Here is an 18,169-nt window from a genome sequence, read left to right on the forward strand (position 1 = left end):
GCATGCAGCCACTTGGATCCCATGGGATCAGCTCCAGCACTGTGGCTCCCCAAGCTGCAGGCAGTACAGAAACCTGTGAATTTGGTGTCTGGAACTGGAGTGGACCGTCAGGTGCACTATGAGCTGCTGGTAAATGGTACAGTCAGTCAAGGACTGAAACCGTCCAATCAGGCTGTGGGTGGGTCCCTCAAAGAGGAGATAAAGCAGGGCAGGAGTCAGCCTGGGTCGTGTGTGCTGCTCACTTACTGGACACTCGCAGGGTTGGATTATTGAACTTTCTGAGGTGCACACTTGGACTCGTGCGCCTGCTTGGACTTGCTAGGGGTGCTCTGGTCTGGACATTTACTCAGTCTGGGTGCTATCAGACGCATCCAGCAGCCAAGCTCCAAGGATAGAAGAGAAGCTGAAAAGCTTCACAGAGAAGCCAAAGAGCTCTGCAGAGGCCGGGGTCCGCAGCCTGCCTCTGACCTGCCTCCAGCCTGCCTCTGACATCGCCTGAAAGAAGCACCTGGTCCCAGGCCTGCTGCCTCAAAGAGCTGCTGTTATTGGTGTGGCCAACACCCCACAAAGCTATAACACAGGTGACTGCTGACCCCCCTCCTGGCCAGTGCTGCCCGGCCCTGTGCATAGGTGACCAGCACTGTGTCCAGGTCACCTAGGATGTCTGTTGGTCATTTGTTACCTCCCAGTGCTGCTGCCTCCATTGCTGTCTGGTCCAGCGTCCAGTGCTGTCCATCCTGACCATCAGAAAGTGGCTGCTGTGGTGTCATTTCAGCGGCCCCACCTGGGGGCATCTCCAGCCAAGGTGAGTTGGACCCTGGCTTGCTGTTTGCCACGAGCTCCAAGCCCTTGTTGGTGGGACGGCGCCATCTCAGATGAGCGGCCTTTTGTTTAGGACTTCCAGAAACTGGACACTACCTGGGGTGAGAGAGCCGGCCACTTGCAGCCTTGGGAACTGTTTCCCTGGTTTTTTCTTTAAAGAAACAAACAAACAAACAACAACAAAATATTCCCTGAGCCTGAGTGGTCTTGCACTTATGACCTGTCCTGCACTGACTGGACACTGTCCTCAGGTGGCTAATATACCCTTGAGTCCTGTTTCAATTTTCTAAAGCATTTCCCATTTTGTAAGTCTCATCTGAGTGTGTTCAGCTGTTCACCTACTTCTTTCCCTGGCGGGGTATGTAACGCCCTCGTGGCTAACATACTGGGTGCATCCCCACGACAGCAGATACAATCATTCAGTTCAGTGCTTTTCAACTTGTGGCAGTTTTACCCCTGGGAGACAGCTGGCACTGTCTGGAAGCATTTCTATTCACCATAATTTGGGAGAGAATCTTCTAAGCTTGATTTAATTCATATGAGAGGGTTTTTTACATACATCCCTGCAAACTGGGTTAGCATTTAAAAAGGGGTGTTTTATCTGGCAGGATTGACTAGGACAGCTTCTGCTCCCCACTGGGATGTACGGCCTGGGGAGAGCGGGGCTTCCCTGTCCATCACTCAACCTGGCACCCCCTGGCCCCAGCCTCTTTGTGTGACCTGACTGTGCATTGATGGTTTCCACTTCAGGGATTCCTACATCCCAAGCCTCAGTCCCCCACCTCAAACTATCTCCTCCTCACCCTGGCTCCAAGTTCCTAATCCCTGCACTCCCCTGGATCAGAGCCGATCCCTCCCTCAGGGACCACAGAGGGGTCCTCTGACCTCCAGCTACAGACATCCACTCTCCCCTCCTCCACACCACACCTCAGTGACACTTCTAGAAGTGCAGAAGATGCGGAGAAAAGGAGGAGGCAGCATAGCTATGGAAACAGAAACTGGATTGATTCATCCAGTATTTGATCATTTTTGTTTCACAAGACTGTCATTGTCTTAAGGCTATCTATGTACAAATTATCACATAAACTAGATTTCTTTTCACCTTGTTAAAGTTTGAAATTAATACTTGATAAAGTACTTGCTATTTTCAAAAATAAATGAAAGTGCAGCTCTAATCATATCACCCCCAACTTTAAAGTTGGAAAGGACTTTCCACGGCCAAATTCTACATCTATCTTCAGGCCAAGAGCCTAGGTGGGACCCTCCTCGCAGGTGAAGGCATGGTGACTGCAAGGGCTTGTCCAGCAGGCCTGGCTGGGGGCCACTGCCCACAGCCACCCCAGGCGGCCCCATGGCTGCTCTCTGAAGGGAGCATGGTCTAGGGCTCGTGGCACCTCTACCTGAGATCTTCTCCTTGGGGCCTCCGTTGAGGCACTTTTCCCCACCTGCCAGCCCTTCCCTCTCCTTTCCTCCCTCCTCAGTCTCCCAGATTCTGTACAGGGCTTCTGGCAGAGCCCTGTCCCACCCTCTGCGCTGCTGCCAGGCCTCTCCTGCTGCTCCCATGCTCAAGAAAGGATTTTGCATTTGGCTTTGTCTTTCTGGTGGTCGGCGCATTAAAGACACTTGAAAAGTCGATGTGGCAATCTGAGCAGAGTCTGTGCAGATCATGCACTCATCAAGGGGCTGGCACACTTGACTGGTGATTTCTAAAAATCTAATTTCCTGGAGCAGGAGTTAACTCTGTAGGCACCACCAGCCTGTGGGGTAAGAGGGGTCAGATGTCCCAAAAGCAACTGGAGTGTCTCATGCCCCCTCTGAAATACTGGAGCGACCCTAGAATTTGTATCTGGGCCAGGTATTGTTACTTACTGACACTCATTTAAAACTTTAATAAAGATACAGAAACATCCTGCCTAATGTCAATACATGTAAAGTCTAATTTTATTTTTAAAGATAATAAAAACCATCCACAGCATCTCCTCTGATAATTGTATAGTATGGAAATGGATAGAATACAGAAGCCAGGCTTTGATTGAATGAAAACCAATGTTTATTCTAAGAGTTAATTTCAAAATTATATCATGTAAATGACTAATATTCTCTATTGGATATAGTTCAAAATGTGCCAAATAATGGATTTCTTCCCAGACTGCTTATAAATTTGTTTAAGCATGAAAAAGCTGAATTTTATTTGGCAGGGGTGATGTGTATTTGGCTTGCAGCTAATAACAGGCAGCCATTTACTAATGTCAGCAAATATTTTCTAATTTCTTAACAAATTTTCAAGATTAAATTACAACTGGAAAGCTTTGATTTTATCTTCTGTGAGCCAAAATTTGGAAATGAAAATAACACAATCCTTGCTTATAAGGAGTAAATGTGCATAATGACAAGTAAATGGAAAGTCTATTTGAAGAATTGGATTTGATTTTTTTCCCTATGTGATGAGTAACTACTCACCAGATCACCAGTAAATAGGAGAAATAGCTAGTATCTGTTTGCTATTAATCCAGGGAAAGGAAAGAAATGTTTGTGGAGCTGAGAAAATCTTACGCACATTATGGTCACAACAGTTTAATCCCTGTTTTTCATTTGTTCATCGTGTTTATTGTTGTGAGCACCTACTACAAGCACTTTGCTAGGAACTAGAGAATATAGTAGGAAACTGAAACAAATGAATTACAATTTAGTCTAAATAAAGAGAGGTAATAATCCAGTAATAGTGAAGAATGCTTAACCACGGAAGGGAAGGTGATTTTAGAGAGCATATTATAAAGATAGCTGGGTTTGTGTCAGGGAAGTCCTATCAGAGAAAATGATACCTGAGCTGGGTTTTCTGAAGGATGAATAGGAGTCTGTTAGGTGAAAAACATCAAACAGAAAAGGGAGCAAACAGAGCAACACCAGCATCGAGAGATAACACTGATGGTGCTGGGATACAGAGAGGTAGAGGGGATACATGTGGGTCTGTAAGCAGTGCAAAGCTGGACCAAGGAAGGCTCTGAGGGCCATTTGAAGGATTCTGGTCTTCTAAAATAACAAAGATGATCCATGGATTCAAACTGGAGCCTATTGCGATCAGGTTTGCATATTGAAAACGCCACCCGCCATCAAGCATGAGCATGAGAATGATGCAAACGCAAGAGAGATGACAGTGGTTTGGATGAAGGTAGCAGCCACATATAGAGTCAAGATATATTCAGAATCCTAGTCAGGAGGACTTGGGTTTAGGTGGGTATGGAATTGTAGGAGCTTTGCCCAGCCAGATGGATGGTGGTACCATTGATTGAAATAAGTGACACCAAGAGGGGCCAGCACTGGGGGAAGGTGATAAGGGGCATGGATCTACCCAAAAGGAGTTAACAAGATGGCACTGGAGCTCAGGGAGAAATCAAAGTCTAAGAGGGCAGAAGAGAAAGATCAGAGAAAGGAAGTGAGTTTCTGGTCCATGTAGAAATACTTGGAAAGCAGTGACAGGAAATAAATGAGAAAAGTGGTTGTATAACAGAGTTGCATATAGTATAACAGTAAAAAATACTGTATAATGCTAATATTTGGAAAGTAGCAAGTGGTTTTGTGACTATTAGAATGGGTGAAAGCTAGATTTTAGTGAGTAAATGGTGTCAAGCCAAACAAATGATTGTGAACTCCTGGTCACTGGTCACTGAAACAAATTCCTGCCTTGTAGGAAGGTGTAGTAGACGGGTGTGGGGAAGCAGCTGGTGAAATTTAATAACTTGATGAAAGAAACACCTGAGCTTATGAAGCTCTTTCCTGTCGAGATAACTCTTCAGCCTCCCTTCCCAAAGCAAGTGTTAATCCACACCATCTTGAGTAGACACGTGAGCATGAGCCAAGTGAGTTCAGTTTTTTTTACTTTACTTTTGTATAAAAGAACTGGGGTGTAGGCCAGAGTATAGGGGGTGCAGAGATTCCCCAGAAACAGAGTGGGGAGCAGAACAGGCAGATCCAGTGAAATCCACTGCTGAGGGGAGCAGCGGGGAGACAGGAGAGGTCTGCTGCACCATGTGGGTAGCTCCCTGGCAGGGGATGGAACTCAAGCCATAGAGGTGATAGCCTGAGACTTAACCCCTAGGCCACCAGGGAGGCCCGTTAAGTTTGACCAGGAAAGGACGTTTGAGTAAATTCATGTTAAAGAAAATATATTAATTTTAATGAAGTTATGAGCCAATAGAGACATCTTTTACTTTATATAAAAGCAAATTTAATAAGGGATGCAAACGACAAATAAATGATAAATTTACTAGCATAGCACAAATGTTTCCAAAAAAGGAAAACAAAATGCTGATTTAGACCTCCAGTCTTTAGGCATAAAGAGCTATCTCAAGTCTTCAAAAGTTACACATTTGGGTTTTTATTTTATTCCATCTGAACTTTCCTTTGGTCTCTGGACTGCCAGCCCCCAAATCAAATAATTCTGAATTTCTACGCCCAGTGAAGTGGGACTTGGCTTTCCCTATGACACAGGGTCCTTAGAATTGGAGGGAGAAACGCAGGCCTGTTATCGCAGGACAAGACGAGTCACTGACTCCCCTCTTTGTCTCAGAACTTTCACTCTGTCCTGCACAGCAAGAATGTTATTGGAAAAGTGTGTGGGCATGGACTCTAGCAAAGTGTACAGATTTATGTAAAAAATTGCAAGTCCCAGTCACTTTTATACTTACAAGTCCTCAGGGTGTATGTGGGTGGGGAGAGGGGCAGTTAAAATCCATGTCTTAGAATCTGGATCTGAATCCCCGATTCTTGCTGGTTCTAGGACTTTTATTTTTTTCTTCCAATACCCTTCAGGATAAGACTATTCACTCTTAAACTGGTCCAGTAATAAAAGAAACTCACAAAACAGCTCTAGACTTACATCAAAATCTTTATCAGTGTTCTCTCTACAAGAAGTTAATAAAAATTAAGAAAATAAAAATAAAGTGATATACTTTCTTAGACTTTCTCCAGTCCTAAGAATGATGCCTGGGATCAGTCTGAGGATATGTATTAAGAATCAAGTTGTTTAGGAATGAATAAATTGATAAAAGAGAATGACAACTTATGGAGGCCAAATATTTGAGGTATGAGGCCTAGAAGATAGTTACAACCATATTCTTTAGGTCTCAATTTTGCCGAGAGGTGTTTTTTTCTTACAAAAAACATTCCAGGGCCTGTTCTAGGCATCCCAACTTCAAAGTCAAAACAGGGACAAGCATGAAAACATAAGACATGAATGTATCCCCATTTCATAGAAATGATCTTGAATGTAAAAGCTATTTCAAATACCATATTTCAAAATTGAAATTCAGAATGCTGGGCCTCCCCGGTAGCGTAGCGGTTGAGCGCTGGGCTGCGAAGCTGCCCACAGCCTCTGCAGCGCTGGTTAGAGCACCGGTTAGATCCCCGGCCACCAGCAAGTGTCCCACATGGTGCACAGACTTCCCCTGCCGTGCCCACTGCTCCCCTCAGCAATGTATTTCGTTGGTCTGTCTGTTCTGATCCCCTCTCTGATTCTAGTGAATTCTCTCACCCTCCCACGCTTCTGACTGTACCCAGTGCTTGTATAAATAAATAAATCTTTTAAAAAAAAAAAGAAATTCAGAATACTTTTTTTGGATGAACAGCCACGAAGAACATTCCAGGGTATTTATCAAGGGCAGTGATAACACCTCAAATCCATTTCTTGAATGTTGTGAATGAAGGAGCCAAAAGCAACTCAGCATAGGAAGTGCCATCATGGGGCTGTCAGCCAGCCACAACCAGGTTCTCAGTACAAGCAGGAGACTCAGAAAATACAGCTTTAATTACAAACTTTATTTATCAATACAATTCACAGTTTATACATGGTGTAACCCACCATGGCAACTTTCAGAACAGTCACTGAAGAAATGGATGTAGCTTCCTTTCTATGAGAGCCTGACTTCCTAAGATTTTGGTTCAGATTCTTTTAAGTTTATAAAAGTACCTTCAACAAGTTAACTGAATATTTATACTTCTAGCTTAAATTTTGGAAAATAAGCATCTGTTAGTTTTTTGTATTTTTTAAGATCCTGGGTTGTTTTTTTTCCAACCCTCAACTGAATGCCACTTATTCAGAAAATCCTACCCCCCAAGAGTAAAAGAAATAAGTTTTGTAATTATATTTAGGGAAATCATTTTCTTTCTGCATTTTAAAAATTATATATACAATGTACAGCAGAAGTAATATGAAAATAAAGGACAGCGGAGCAAGCTACTGGGTACCTTTACTGAATTCTTCTGAGTCTTGAAAACATCCCAAGAATTACAGGCTATAAAATTAAACTAGAAAGGGTTATCAGCACTTCTATCTAAGAAGGAAAGGTTCTCGAGATTTCAATTGTGGTGTAGAGCCTTTTCTTGAACATCAGAGGTGATGTCTGCAATCTAGGTTTTCCCATGTGCAAAATCACAGTGACCCCTGCCCAGAATTCCATTCTCATGCTGTGTGCCAGAGGTGTGAGCCCCAGAGGCTGGGACCACACCCCTCCCAATTGCAGCATCATCTGCCTCCCCAGGCACAGTCACCCCCAAAAGAAAATTACATGACTTTCGTACATCAGAAAGTAGATGCTGGCAGTGCACTCGTTGGCAAGTGCTTGTAGCACGTTCTTCTCTGCCCAGATGGCGATCCACACCATCTAATCACTCCCGGAGACCGCAGGACAGCTTCCCTGCAGATTACTTACATAAGTGCATAGATACTCTTCTTCTACATTTACCAATGTATAGTTATCCATAAAGGATAATTCCAAATACTGCTAGGAACACAGGGGCCGTCTGGGAGGGGCCAATGTTTGCTGGCCTGGTACTAATGTACCATGGGCAGCGGAGTCCAATAAATATTCGGAGGGGCCACCTTTGTACCCCATTTCTCTGCAGTGCCTTGACCGCTAGGGTCTCTGAGGGTTGCCTCAATGTCCATCTAAGTTGGCATCTGCCCCTTCCTCAGGCTTCCTCACTCAGTCATTTTACACTCTTTCCACATGGTTTGGGATTCCAGCTGAGCTCTGGGTAAAGGACAGGGAGGTGAGCCTGGGGGTGGGGTGGGGAAAGAGAGACCACACATTAGCTAGGGGGGTTCTGTTTCTTCCTAAGATAAGGCACTGACAGAAAATTTCTTAGGTAAAAGACTGCATAAGAATTTCTCGCCATTTACATAAAAATTGTTGTCATCCAACAACGGTCCGTTTCTAGGCTCAGTTAGGTACACCCCGAATAGTAAAGGGCTGACCCCTCGAAGCTACGTGATTACCAGAAACACACAGGACTCGTTCTGAGGCATATGGCACATCAGGAGAAGAGGAGGTGGACAGTCTGGGCACAGAAGGGCATCAGGCCTGGGTGTTCACTCCATGTGTCAAAGAAAGTATCATCAGACAGACAGTGCTGGCTCAGAATCCAAATCCTCTTGATGGCAGGTGACCAGGATGGGTGTATCTATCCCCCTCCTTTGCAGTTCACGCACAATTTAAGAAACGCTACCAGCAACAGCCTTAACGAGCAGAGACGTCCTCACCTCTGGCTATGCCTAAGGCTCCTGCGAGAGATGCCTACTTCATGTTCTCAATCACAGCGATCTCCTCGCCCGCACAGGGGGGCGTGAGTCCATTCAGATAGATGCTCTCAGCCTTCAGCAGGGGGGGCAGCACTTCCCTCTCACTGGCCAGGTGGTTCACAGACAGGGTCCGCCGGCAAGGGGTCAGCTCCTGGTTGTGGTTCCCGGCCAGCTCGGCCGACAGCTTGCGCTTGATGGAGGTGGCCCGCTGGAACTTGTCGTAGATCTCCACGCTCAACCGCCTCCTGGTCTCCTTGAACTCGGCAGTGACGTTGGCCGTCCACTCGGCAGCGTGGGCCCGGAACTCCCCTACCTGGAGCAGACAAAGACACCAACAGGACAGTCGGCAACAGTGGAGTTTCCCTTCAAATACCTTCAAATGATGGAGTTTCCCATCAGAGTGTTTTAAAGAGAGGGGCATAGGGACCTCCCTGGAGGCGCAAGGGGTTAAGACGCAGCACTAAGAAGGTATCCACAGCCTCTGCAACATGAGTTCGATACCTGGCCAGGAAGCTACCCACATGGAGCAGCAGACCTCTTCTGTCTCCTGCTGCTCCCCTCAGCAGTGGATTTCAGTGGATCTGCCTGTTCTGCTCCCCACTCTGTCTCTGGTGAATCCTCTCACCTCCCTGCACCTCTGACCTGTACCCCAGCTCTTGTATGCATAAATAAATAAATCTTAAAAAAAAAAGAGAGGGGCACAGCCCTCTGATTACTCAAGCACTGGGCACTGGCCTCAGCTGGTGTGCAGGCCAAGAGTCCACTTTGCACACTCAGCTGGAAGATTAACCTCTCAACGAAACTCTGGAACCAGATTGTGTCAGAGGCACCAGACGTGCCGATATTTTGTGCATGAATCTTTCCTAACTTATGTGTTTTTTAGTGTGGTGTGTTATATATAGACATACGTGTAACATAAAACTTGCATTTTAACCATTTTCAAGTATAATCCAATGGCCTTAAGTACACAGACAGAGCTGTGCGAGCCCCACCATCATCCATTTCTACAATTTTTTCATCACTGCATAAAAATTCAAGTCCCCACTTCCTACTCCCCCCCCCCCACTCCTAGCCTCTGGTAACCTCGCATCTACTTGCTGTCTCTGCACTGGCCTGTTTTAGAGACTTCATGTCAGTAGAATCACACTCTATTCATCTTTTTTGCCTGACTCACGTCCCCTGGCCTGGTGTTTGAGGTTCACCCATGAATTCTGTTATTGGCATGAGGGCTGCTATAAAAAGGCAACACAGACCATTTTAAAACATTGTGTTTTGTTTTTTTTTTTGTATTCTAACTAAGAAGCGCTCTGCTGCAGAAAAGGCAATAGAAGCAGCAAGACAGAGGGAAAGAGGCTGCATGTGAGCTCAGCACCTCCTGGCTGAGCTGCTTGGCTGCACCCTCCAGGCCAAGAGCCTGGCTTTACAGCATGGGTGGGGAAGAGCTGAGCGCCTGCCTCATCAGTCACTGAACAGCTGTAAAGTACGCTCCTTTCGGCTCTTGTCGAGATGACCCATAAATGAAGAGTCTAACAGATTAACAGGAGACCTCCAAATAGAGAGGTTGGTTCTCGTTTATTTACTCATTCAATAAATTGGGGGCCCAGTAAGTGTTAGGTATTGAGGAATAAGACAAACAGCGTGTTCCTCACAGGGCTTACATTCTAGTGGGGAAAATCATAATACACAAATAAGAAAATAAATAATCCAAATAATTGCAGGCTGTGATCAGAGCCATGAAGTAAAGAAAGATATATGAGAAGTAAAGGGGTGGACAGGTGACCTTAGCTAGGTTGGTCACAGACGGTCTCTCAGAGGACGTGGACTTTAAGTGAATACCTCATAATTAAGAAGAACAAAATCCATGTATGGTAGGGACAAATAAAAATCATTCCAGACAAACAACAGAAAGTTGCTTTTTTCTTTCCTCTTCTTCCTCTCCTTTTTCTTGTCCTTTTTCATTTTCTCTATAGAGGAACTAGCTGTTCATATTTGAGGGGTTTTCAACCATGTTTTTTTTTTTTCCTTTAATAATAGATTCACAGACTAAGTGTTCTCATTTGTGAAAAGTAAACTGGGCACACAAGGTGTTTTAGGCTGTCTTATCATAGAGATAAATATAAAGAAAGTAATTTTATAGGTAGATTCCATCATTTTGAATAAAGTTATCTATAGTCTACCTGGAGCATTTCCCAGTCTTTTTCATTACTTTCCCTTTAAACCTCTCATTATGAAAATCTTTATCTACATTTAAATTGCATTTATTAAACAATAATGAGTTTATTATTTTCACTCATTATTAATAAAATCCATCAATGCCAATCAGAGTTTCTGGTTGAATCATATCCCAAATAGAAGGGATCCAACTGAATGTAGGATTTAAATTATTCTCTACATTACAAAAGGTAAGCCATGGCTTTATCAAGCTTTTTAGTTATGCAGTAAACAGTTCAAGACATACTACAATTGAGAACCTTTAGAAGTCTGGAGTCCCTGAGGTAAGACCCTGGTTCTGGAGCACTAGAGTTCTAGAATTAAGCATCTAAAATTAATCTTATTTTGGCTTTTAATATTTCCTCAAGATGGTTTCTGTAAATGATTTTGGAAAATTCTTTTAAAAATATTCTGCATATCAGTTACCACAATAAACATTCAATTTTGGAATGTAAAAAAAAAAATGTACGCTCCTTTTGGGGGGACAGCCACGTGGTGTGAACTGGCAAATCCACCCGGAGGCCCATACAGACAAGGGTGAGTCCCACCAACAGTTTCTCTGTGGATGATGGTAGGTAAGGAGATGTCTCCACCTGTCTGAGCTGCCTGTTCCTCAGCTGCCGATACCTGCAGGATGCCTGTCTCCCTGCTGCAGGACCTACCTACATGCCACCTCATACTTCTCTCTGGAGGGTTAAAGCAACAAAAACTGCCAATTTTTTTTCTAAGCACATGCTTATGTTTCCTCCTCCTCTGTGGAGTCCTGTCTGCGCTCTCATAACCTAAAGAGAGCAACGGCTCAACCCATAGGATGCTTGATTTATAATCCTCCTCTTACCCAACCAGAATTTAATCATCAAGAATGTTCTAGAATCATCTCACAAGCAGCATCACCCATTTTCTTCTCTCTAGCACTCTGCTTTCAGTTGAGAGATCCACTGAGTTCATTTCTTAGAGAACAAAAGTTTCTTTCTTCCCTGGCAAAGAAATACTGCAGCTCTGGATGTACTGAATTTTCCTATAATCTTTGTTGATTTCTGCTTCACCTTTGATATGGGAAATATAATTAATAGTCTCTGCTATGGCCTGAATGTTTGTTTCTTTCCCAGATTTATATGTTAAAATCCAAAGGGGGTGATCAAGCTAAGAGGTAGAGAGGAATGGATGAGATTGGAATCCTTCTAGAAAGGACCAGGAGTTTCTGCCCCTTCCCCTCCACCACGGGAAGCAAGGAGGAGGATCAGACAATGGACCAGGACATGGGCCCGCACCCCACAGTGCTGGGGCCATGGGTCTGACTCTCTCTCTCTCCAGAACTAAGAGAGAGAGAGGATTGCCCGTTTGCTCTTCATCAGCCATCACCCGGCCTGTTCAATCTTGTCACAGCAGCCGGAGGCACTAAAACAGTCACTAAAATACTGCAGGCCTGAATGATAAAAGGGGGTTAGAGATCGACATCTACGTTAATCTGACATGTCCCTGGATTTGGACAGATCTGTGAGTGTGTGTGTGAGAATGTGTGACTATGAGGTTGTGAATGTGTGAGTATGTGTGTTTGTGAGTGTGCACATAGTGAGTGAGTATAAGTGTATGGCTGTGTGAGGGGTGTGCAAGGCATATGAGGTGAGTGTGAATGTGTATATAGTGAGTGTGTGAGAATGAGTGTATGATTGAGTGTGTACATGTGGGTATATGAGGCATGTGTGGTGTGTGTGTGAGGTGTGTGATATATATATAGTGTGTGAGTATAAGTCTGTGACTGTGAGTGTGTACATGTGGGCATGTGAGGCGTGTGTGGTATGTGTGTGTGTGCAGTGTGAGGTGTGTGTGATGTGTATATAGTGAATGTGTGAATATGGGTATATGACCGTGTGAGTGTGTACGTGTGGGTGTGTGTGGTGTGTGAATGTGTGTGACGTGTGTGTGAGGTGTGAGTGTGTGGTATGTACACACACCCAGGGTGGAGACTCTGAGGGCACCAGGAAGCTGGCTCAGGCGGATCAACTCTCCCACATCCATTCAGAATCATGCACACATTCATCTGATGTCACCTACCTTCACTTCAAAATCTTTTACTGTACTCCTATCATCCTTACAGGAATTAACTGCTGTTTATCTGGGTCTGTTTCTGAGAAACACAAAAGCTGGAGATTGTGGACTCTGGCACACACTTGGCCAGATCAGCCTTCCTAGTCCTGAGGCCATGCAGAGAGGCCCTTTCCATCCTTCCTGTCAGTGGCCCCCACCCTGACTCCCAGCCAGGCCCCTGGCATCTCCTCCACAGCAAGATGGCCACGAGGCGCCTCTAGGGGTGACCATTCACAAGGATTTTTTTTTTTTGCTACTAAAAATAACACCTCAGTGAATACCCCCAGACCTATCTTTGCCAATATGCCCAAGAATTGCCAGAAGTGGAAACACTGGGTCAGAAGACAAGGACACTTGCCCAGCAGAATGTTAGAAGCAGTTTTCTCCTTATAAATGTCCTTTCACTGACATTTTATTACCACCTGTGCAGACTCCAACCCTGAGGAACCCCACAAGGAAGGGCTTCCTATCTAGATGTCAAAGTACAAAAATACCTTGAAGGAGTCTTTCATATTTTATGTTGTAAAGAAAACAGAAAACGTGTGTGAGTCTATTTCTGAATCATAACTCCACCTTGTTTAGGAAAGTATATTCATTATACTTTAAATTCCCGACACTTTACGACAACCCTGTGGGTGAGGAGGAATGCTTCCCTCCTCTGATTTTCTTGTGTTTAAGGATCTTCCTCCTATCAGTCTCTGCCCCGGGCTGATCTTCAATGTGGTAGTCATTTCTTAGTAACAGAAAATGTAACACAACCTAAACAGAATTTTCAGTGTGCTCAGCTTGAAAAATAACTAAGTTGTAGTTTATAAGTGCTTGGTTATATGACTCCCCCAAAAGGGCCAGTAGGATTTTCTCCACATCCCCAGAGAAGATGGCTCTTTTCCCAAACGTGTCCTCTACATTTGTAAACTGGAGGTCAGCTGAAGCGGCTCTGGAGGCAGGAGAAGCTTCCTTCCTTGCCTATGTCCTCTGCCTTCCCTAACAGAAGAAATCAAGTCCTAAGTTTCTGCCCTTTTCCTAATTGGAGAAGAGTCACTGCTCCCCGTTTTGGGACCTAGAAGAATGTAGAATCTGGGGGCTATAGTTAGGTTCAGTTTATCATCAGAGACCTCTCTACAAAGCTCATCTTTACTCTCAGAACAAGGATGAGCTTACCCCCTACATGTCTGTCACATGAACTTTCTTCCTCTCTGCCCTTGACAACCCACGTCCCTAAAAGCAAAATAGATATCTCCAGTCCACTTCATTATTCTTTAGCATTTACAACCATGTTAACTTATCTCATACTGTTGTGCAGCCATGCCAGGCCAGGCAGGTACATAGTTGATTCATGCAGATGAAGAGAGAATTTTGGAGCCTTTGGTATCTCTATGTGCCTTTAATGCTGGATCATGGGACTGGCACAGGCAGACCAGCAGGCCGGGAGGCAGCAGCTGAGCCCCCAGCCCCAGAGTCAAGACACTGTGAGTGCCGGGGGCCAACGAACCCCTTTCAGGCCCACTCCTTGGCTCAGGTGTCCGTATTTACATGCACGCCCATACTCTCTGGCTTCTAGGCCCAGCCATCCGTAAGGGAGGGTGCGCATGCCCTGCACCCACGGCTCTTGGCCCGGGCATCCCAAGGAATGAAAGGCCACAGGTGCCAGCACAGAGACAGTGGTGGGAGGGCCGGGGGAAAGCTGAGCCACTCTGTTCTTGCTACACGTACAAAGAGGTTATAAAGCTGCCTTTTGCTCATTCACCTATCTGATGCCATTCTGATTGCTCACGCAGCCCAATGAGAAACCAGAGGGGTCCAGGATGATTTCCTTTGTACCCCACAGTTTTCATCAACTGCATTTCAAGATTAATTTCTTCTAAACATGGGCCTCCCTGGTGGTGCAAGGGGTTAAGCACAACACTATGAAGCAATCCACAGCCTCTGCAGCACAAGTTCACTCCTGGCCGGCCAGAGAGAAACCCACATGGTGCAGCAGACCTCTCCTGTCTCACCCGCTGCTCCCCTCAGCAGTGTATTTCAGCCAATCTGCCTGTTCTGTTCCCCACCCTGTCTCTGGTGAATCCTCTCAAACCCTGCACCTCTGGCCTGTACTCCACCTCTTGTATGCATAAATAATCTTTAAAAAAAATTTCTTCTAAACAATTCTGCAAAATGCCAGTGACATGTTTTCCCAAGAGCGTAAAGGCCATGTGTGAGGACAAGTACACTTGTGCTTTTTTCCCCTCTGATCTCTTTCTGAGGCAAGAAGCCCCAATGCCAGCCTGACCTTTGATAAGAAACTAGATTCCAGGCGAGTGTCACCAGAGGCGTCCTCTCCACCAAGCAAAAGGCACAGGCTCCCGGCCACCTGGGGTCCCTGGCAGCACCACCACTGAGGGTGCCTGGGGCTCTGCAACCTTGAACCATGCTCTCCCATGAGTCCTGTTTCTAGAAAATTCAACAGTCACAGGAGGTGGAGCATTATCTCATTGCAACCTGCTGTCTACTTTTCCAGTATAAGTCTGTGAAGCACCTCAACTTTAGAATCATTCTAGCCACCATGATTTATTTATCCTAATTCTCTTGCTGGCTCTTCTGAGCCACCCACAGCTCAGTCCTGCTAAATGTTCTCACCTTTCATATATTTTGCTAAATCGGAAAACCAGTGTCTCTGCTCCAGAGCATCATGACTGCCCATTAGCTTTGAAATTCTATATTTTTTGTAGAGTTTGACTTCGGGTCATTAATAGATGAATATTAATCAAACACTGCTAATATTCAAAATCAACAATTTCCAAAGATGCATTGTCCCATTTGTTTTGCAATGAGTAAAATTTGGGGTGTAATTTGGAAATCTGGCAGTAATCATTCTGCTGGTCCTCTGGGGTAAGAAAGCAATTCAAATTTTCTTTCCCTTAACACCCCTTCCTCCAAATCACTTCCCCTGACTCCCTCCCCTCCCAGATTCACTGCATGTCCAAGGCCAGGATTCCACAGCCGGATGACTTCGGCTGGTCACATTCCCCCTACAGCTCTTATGCTATGGGATCTACATTTTCTATTCTGATTGACTTGACTTTTTTTCTTCAGGTCATCTGCAATCAATGATGGATGATAATCACTTCTTAATGGTTATCCAGTCCCTTCCAGGGGATCCATAACTGGATGAGAAATTCCCATCCGAAACACTGTATGGTTTTGTAAGGCTTTTCCAATGACGAGCAGCTAACTCAAGTACTGGAGAATAACGTAAAGGAATTTCAGTTTGTCTTTAAAAAAAAAATGTATGTGCAGAGGCAATCACTGTTTTTGATGGAGACAGAGTGTCATGGATAAAGAAACCTTTCTCTGAAGAGAAGCTGAGCATTTAATGGCCATGAAGTGATTTTCTTTACAAGAAATAAAAATAAAGAGGTTTACCTCATCTTCAACCAATGCTTTTTTCCCTTTCCCTTTTGACTATGGGAATTTAATTTACTTTTCTTGGTTCACAGATGCTTATATACCTAATAACTTGAAAAAAAAGTGAAATATTAAAAGCAGGTAGCAAAGATGAAAGAACTACTCTGGTTAAATCTGTAAAAATAACTCAACCTACTTTGCATTCTAATTTCAGAGGTTGCATAGACAATTGTTCCTGGCAATTATCATTAATTCATTTTCTGAAGTATTGACATCTTATTGTACTGTTGAACTGTACTGTTAAAAAGAACTATTCAAATTATTCTCTTTGCCGACCAGGTTCACAAAAAAAAAAAAAAAAAACTAAACTAAACTAAAAGGATTACTAAGCAAGGCATTATCTTAACAGAAGGTACATGATGTTTTTCTCCGGTTTTCAGGAAAGTATATGCAATATTCATAAGGTCTCTTTAATCTAAACTTTTTTTTTAGTACATGATTCCTCTACTTCTTAATACCACACATATTAACATAACTGTGTAAAGATTAAGAGCAATAGTTTTAATACAGTGTCAAAAAGTAATAATTCTAATACCAAGATCTGAAATAATATCTTTCTTCTAGACACAGCAGAGTGTGCAATGCAGTGAGGTGGGATTGCAAAGCCACTCACTGTGAAATAAACAAAACTCCATTTTTGTTGTTACTGCAGTCCCCATGTCGCTGAGCAACCTGGACATTCTCCCTACCAGCCAGGCATTGTGGTTATTTAAACTATCCATTTTGGGGGACTCTCTAGAGGCCTAGGAGTTAAGTCTCAGTGCTATCATCACTACTGCCTGAGTTCGATATCCAGCCAGGGAGCTGACCCACATGGTGCAGCAGAGCTCTCCTGTCTCCCTGCTGCTCACTTTAGCAGTGCATTTCAGTGGATCCGCCTGTTCTGCTCTCTACTCTGTCTCTGGGGAATCCTCTTAACCCCCCACTTCTGGCTTACACCCCAATTCTTCTATGCTAAAATAAAATCTAAAAAAAATTAAGCAAACCATCCGTTTTATGGAGTTCATCCATAAAACTGTATACAGGGGACTCTCATTCATAAGACAATATAAATCACCTGATGTGCTTTTTAAAAAATCTTACACAGTCTTATATGAATTAGAATAAGTAGAGGTATTGCTTGTTGCTTGTGGGTATGATGTGAAAACTATGATGAGGGACAGTAATGGTAGGAGAATCATCTGCTTAAATTATTAAAGGTGGGTTGCTGTGCAAACACACCAAGTTGAAATAACTGAATCAAGGGGTAGACTGATGATTTAAAAACACTTGCTCCAAAGTATTTCCTACCATACTTAACAAAATCAAAACATGTTGTGATGTTTCAGAACTCACCCGGGAGCCCTGGGTGTAAAGGGAGTTTCCACTGGGGAACAGACCCCCATAAACGGTCATGGCAGCCCTTTCCAAGCCCGGAGCTCTGCCAGCTGGTTCCACGAGACAAGGCTGGTGGTGCACATGTGCAGCATTACAACAAGTTGCTGGCTTGCCACTGACTCAGCCAAGCTAGCCTGTGACCCCAAAAGAGGGCAGAGATTTGCCCCAACTGACTAAAAGCCACCAGCCCCCCTCCCTAGTTTTGTCCATCCATGGCTTATGAGTTAGAATTTAGGGTAAAATGCCTCTCAATGTAAGGATGAGGCCTGGGAAACTTCCATCATGCAAGGAAAGCCAGAGCTGGGCCACAATATGCCTTGCACAAGTGTCAGGGGTCACACACTCCCCCTTGTTGGACGCAGCCAGGCTGCCCAGAACATCCACTCACAGGACCTAAAGGTAAAGAAGTCTATGGAGAGAGGGAAAAGTATGGGTCCCCTTCTTTGCATGGTTCCTCCCAGGCAAGCCAACTCTCATGCACAGCACTGTGACATAACCTTGTGCTTTAGAGAACACGATTTGAGCTACTTTGGCTTTGTATCCCCTGAACAGAGAGATGAGTTATAATGGGTTTCTATTATACCTTGGTCTGGGTGCTTTATGAAGCCTGTAGTATATCAAGTGCTAAGTGGGCATGGAATCATCAGG

At 44.4% G+C, this 18,169-nt stretch overlaps 1 protein-coding gene across 1 annotated transcript in view; it reads right to left on the minus strand.

The window, feature by feature from the left end:
• Positions 1-8,393: 8,393 nt before the first annotated feature.
• The window catches only part of KCNK2 (potassium two pore domain channel subfamily K member 2), a gene marked incomplete at both ends in the record, with an annotated part of 83,963 nt that continues 74,187 nt past the window's right edge, over positions 8,394-18,169 (minus strand). Inside the window, 1 exon segment of the mRNA XM_084245983.1 lies at positions 8,394-8,711. Within this exon segment, the coding sequence (XP_084102109.1) occupies positions 8,394-8,711 (318 nt within the window).

Source organism: Talpa europaea, assembly GCF_964194135.1.
Source record: "Talpa europaea genome assembly, chromosome: 10".
Lineage (NCBI taxonomy): Eukaryota > Metazoa > Chordata > Mammalia > Eulipotyphla > Talpidae > Talpa > Talpa europaea.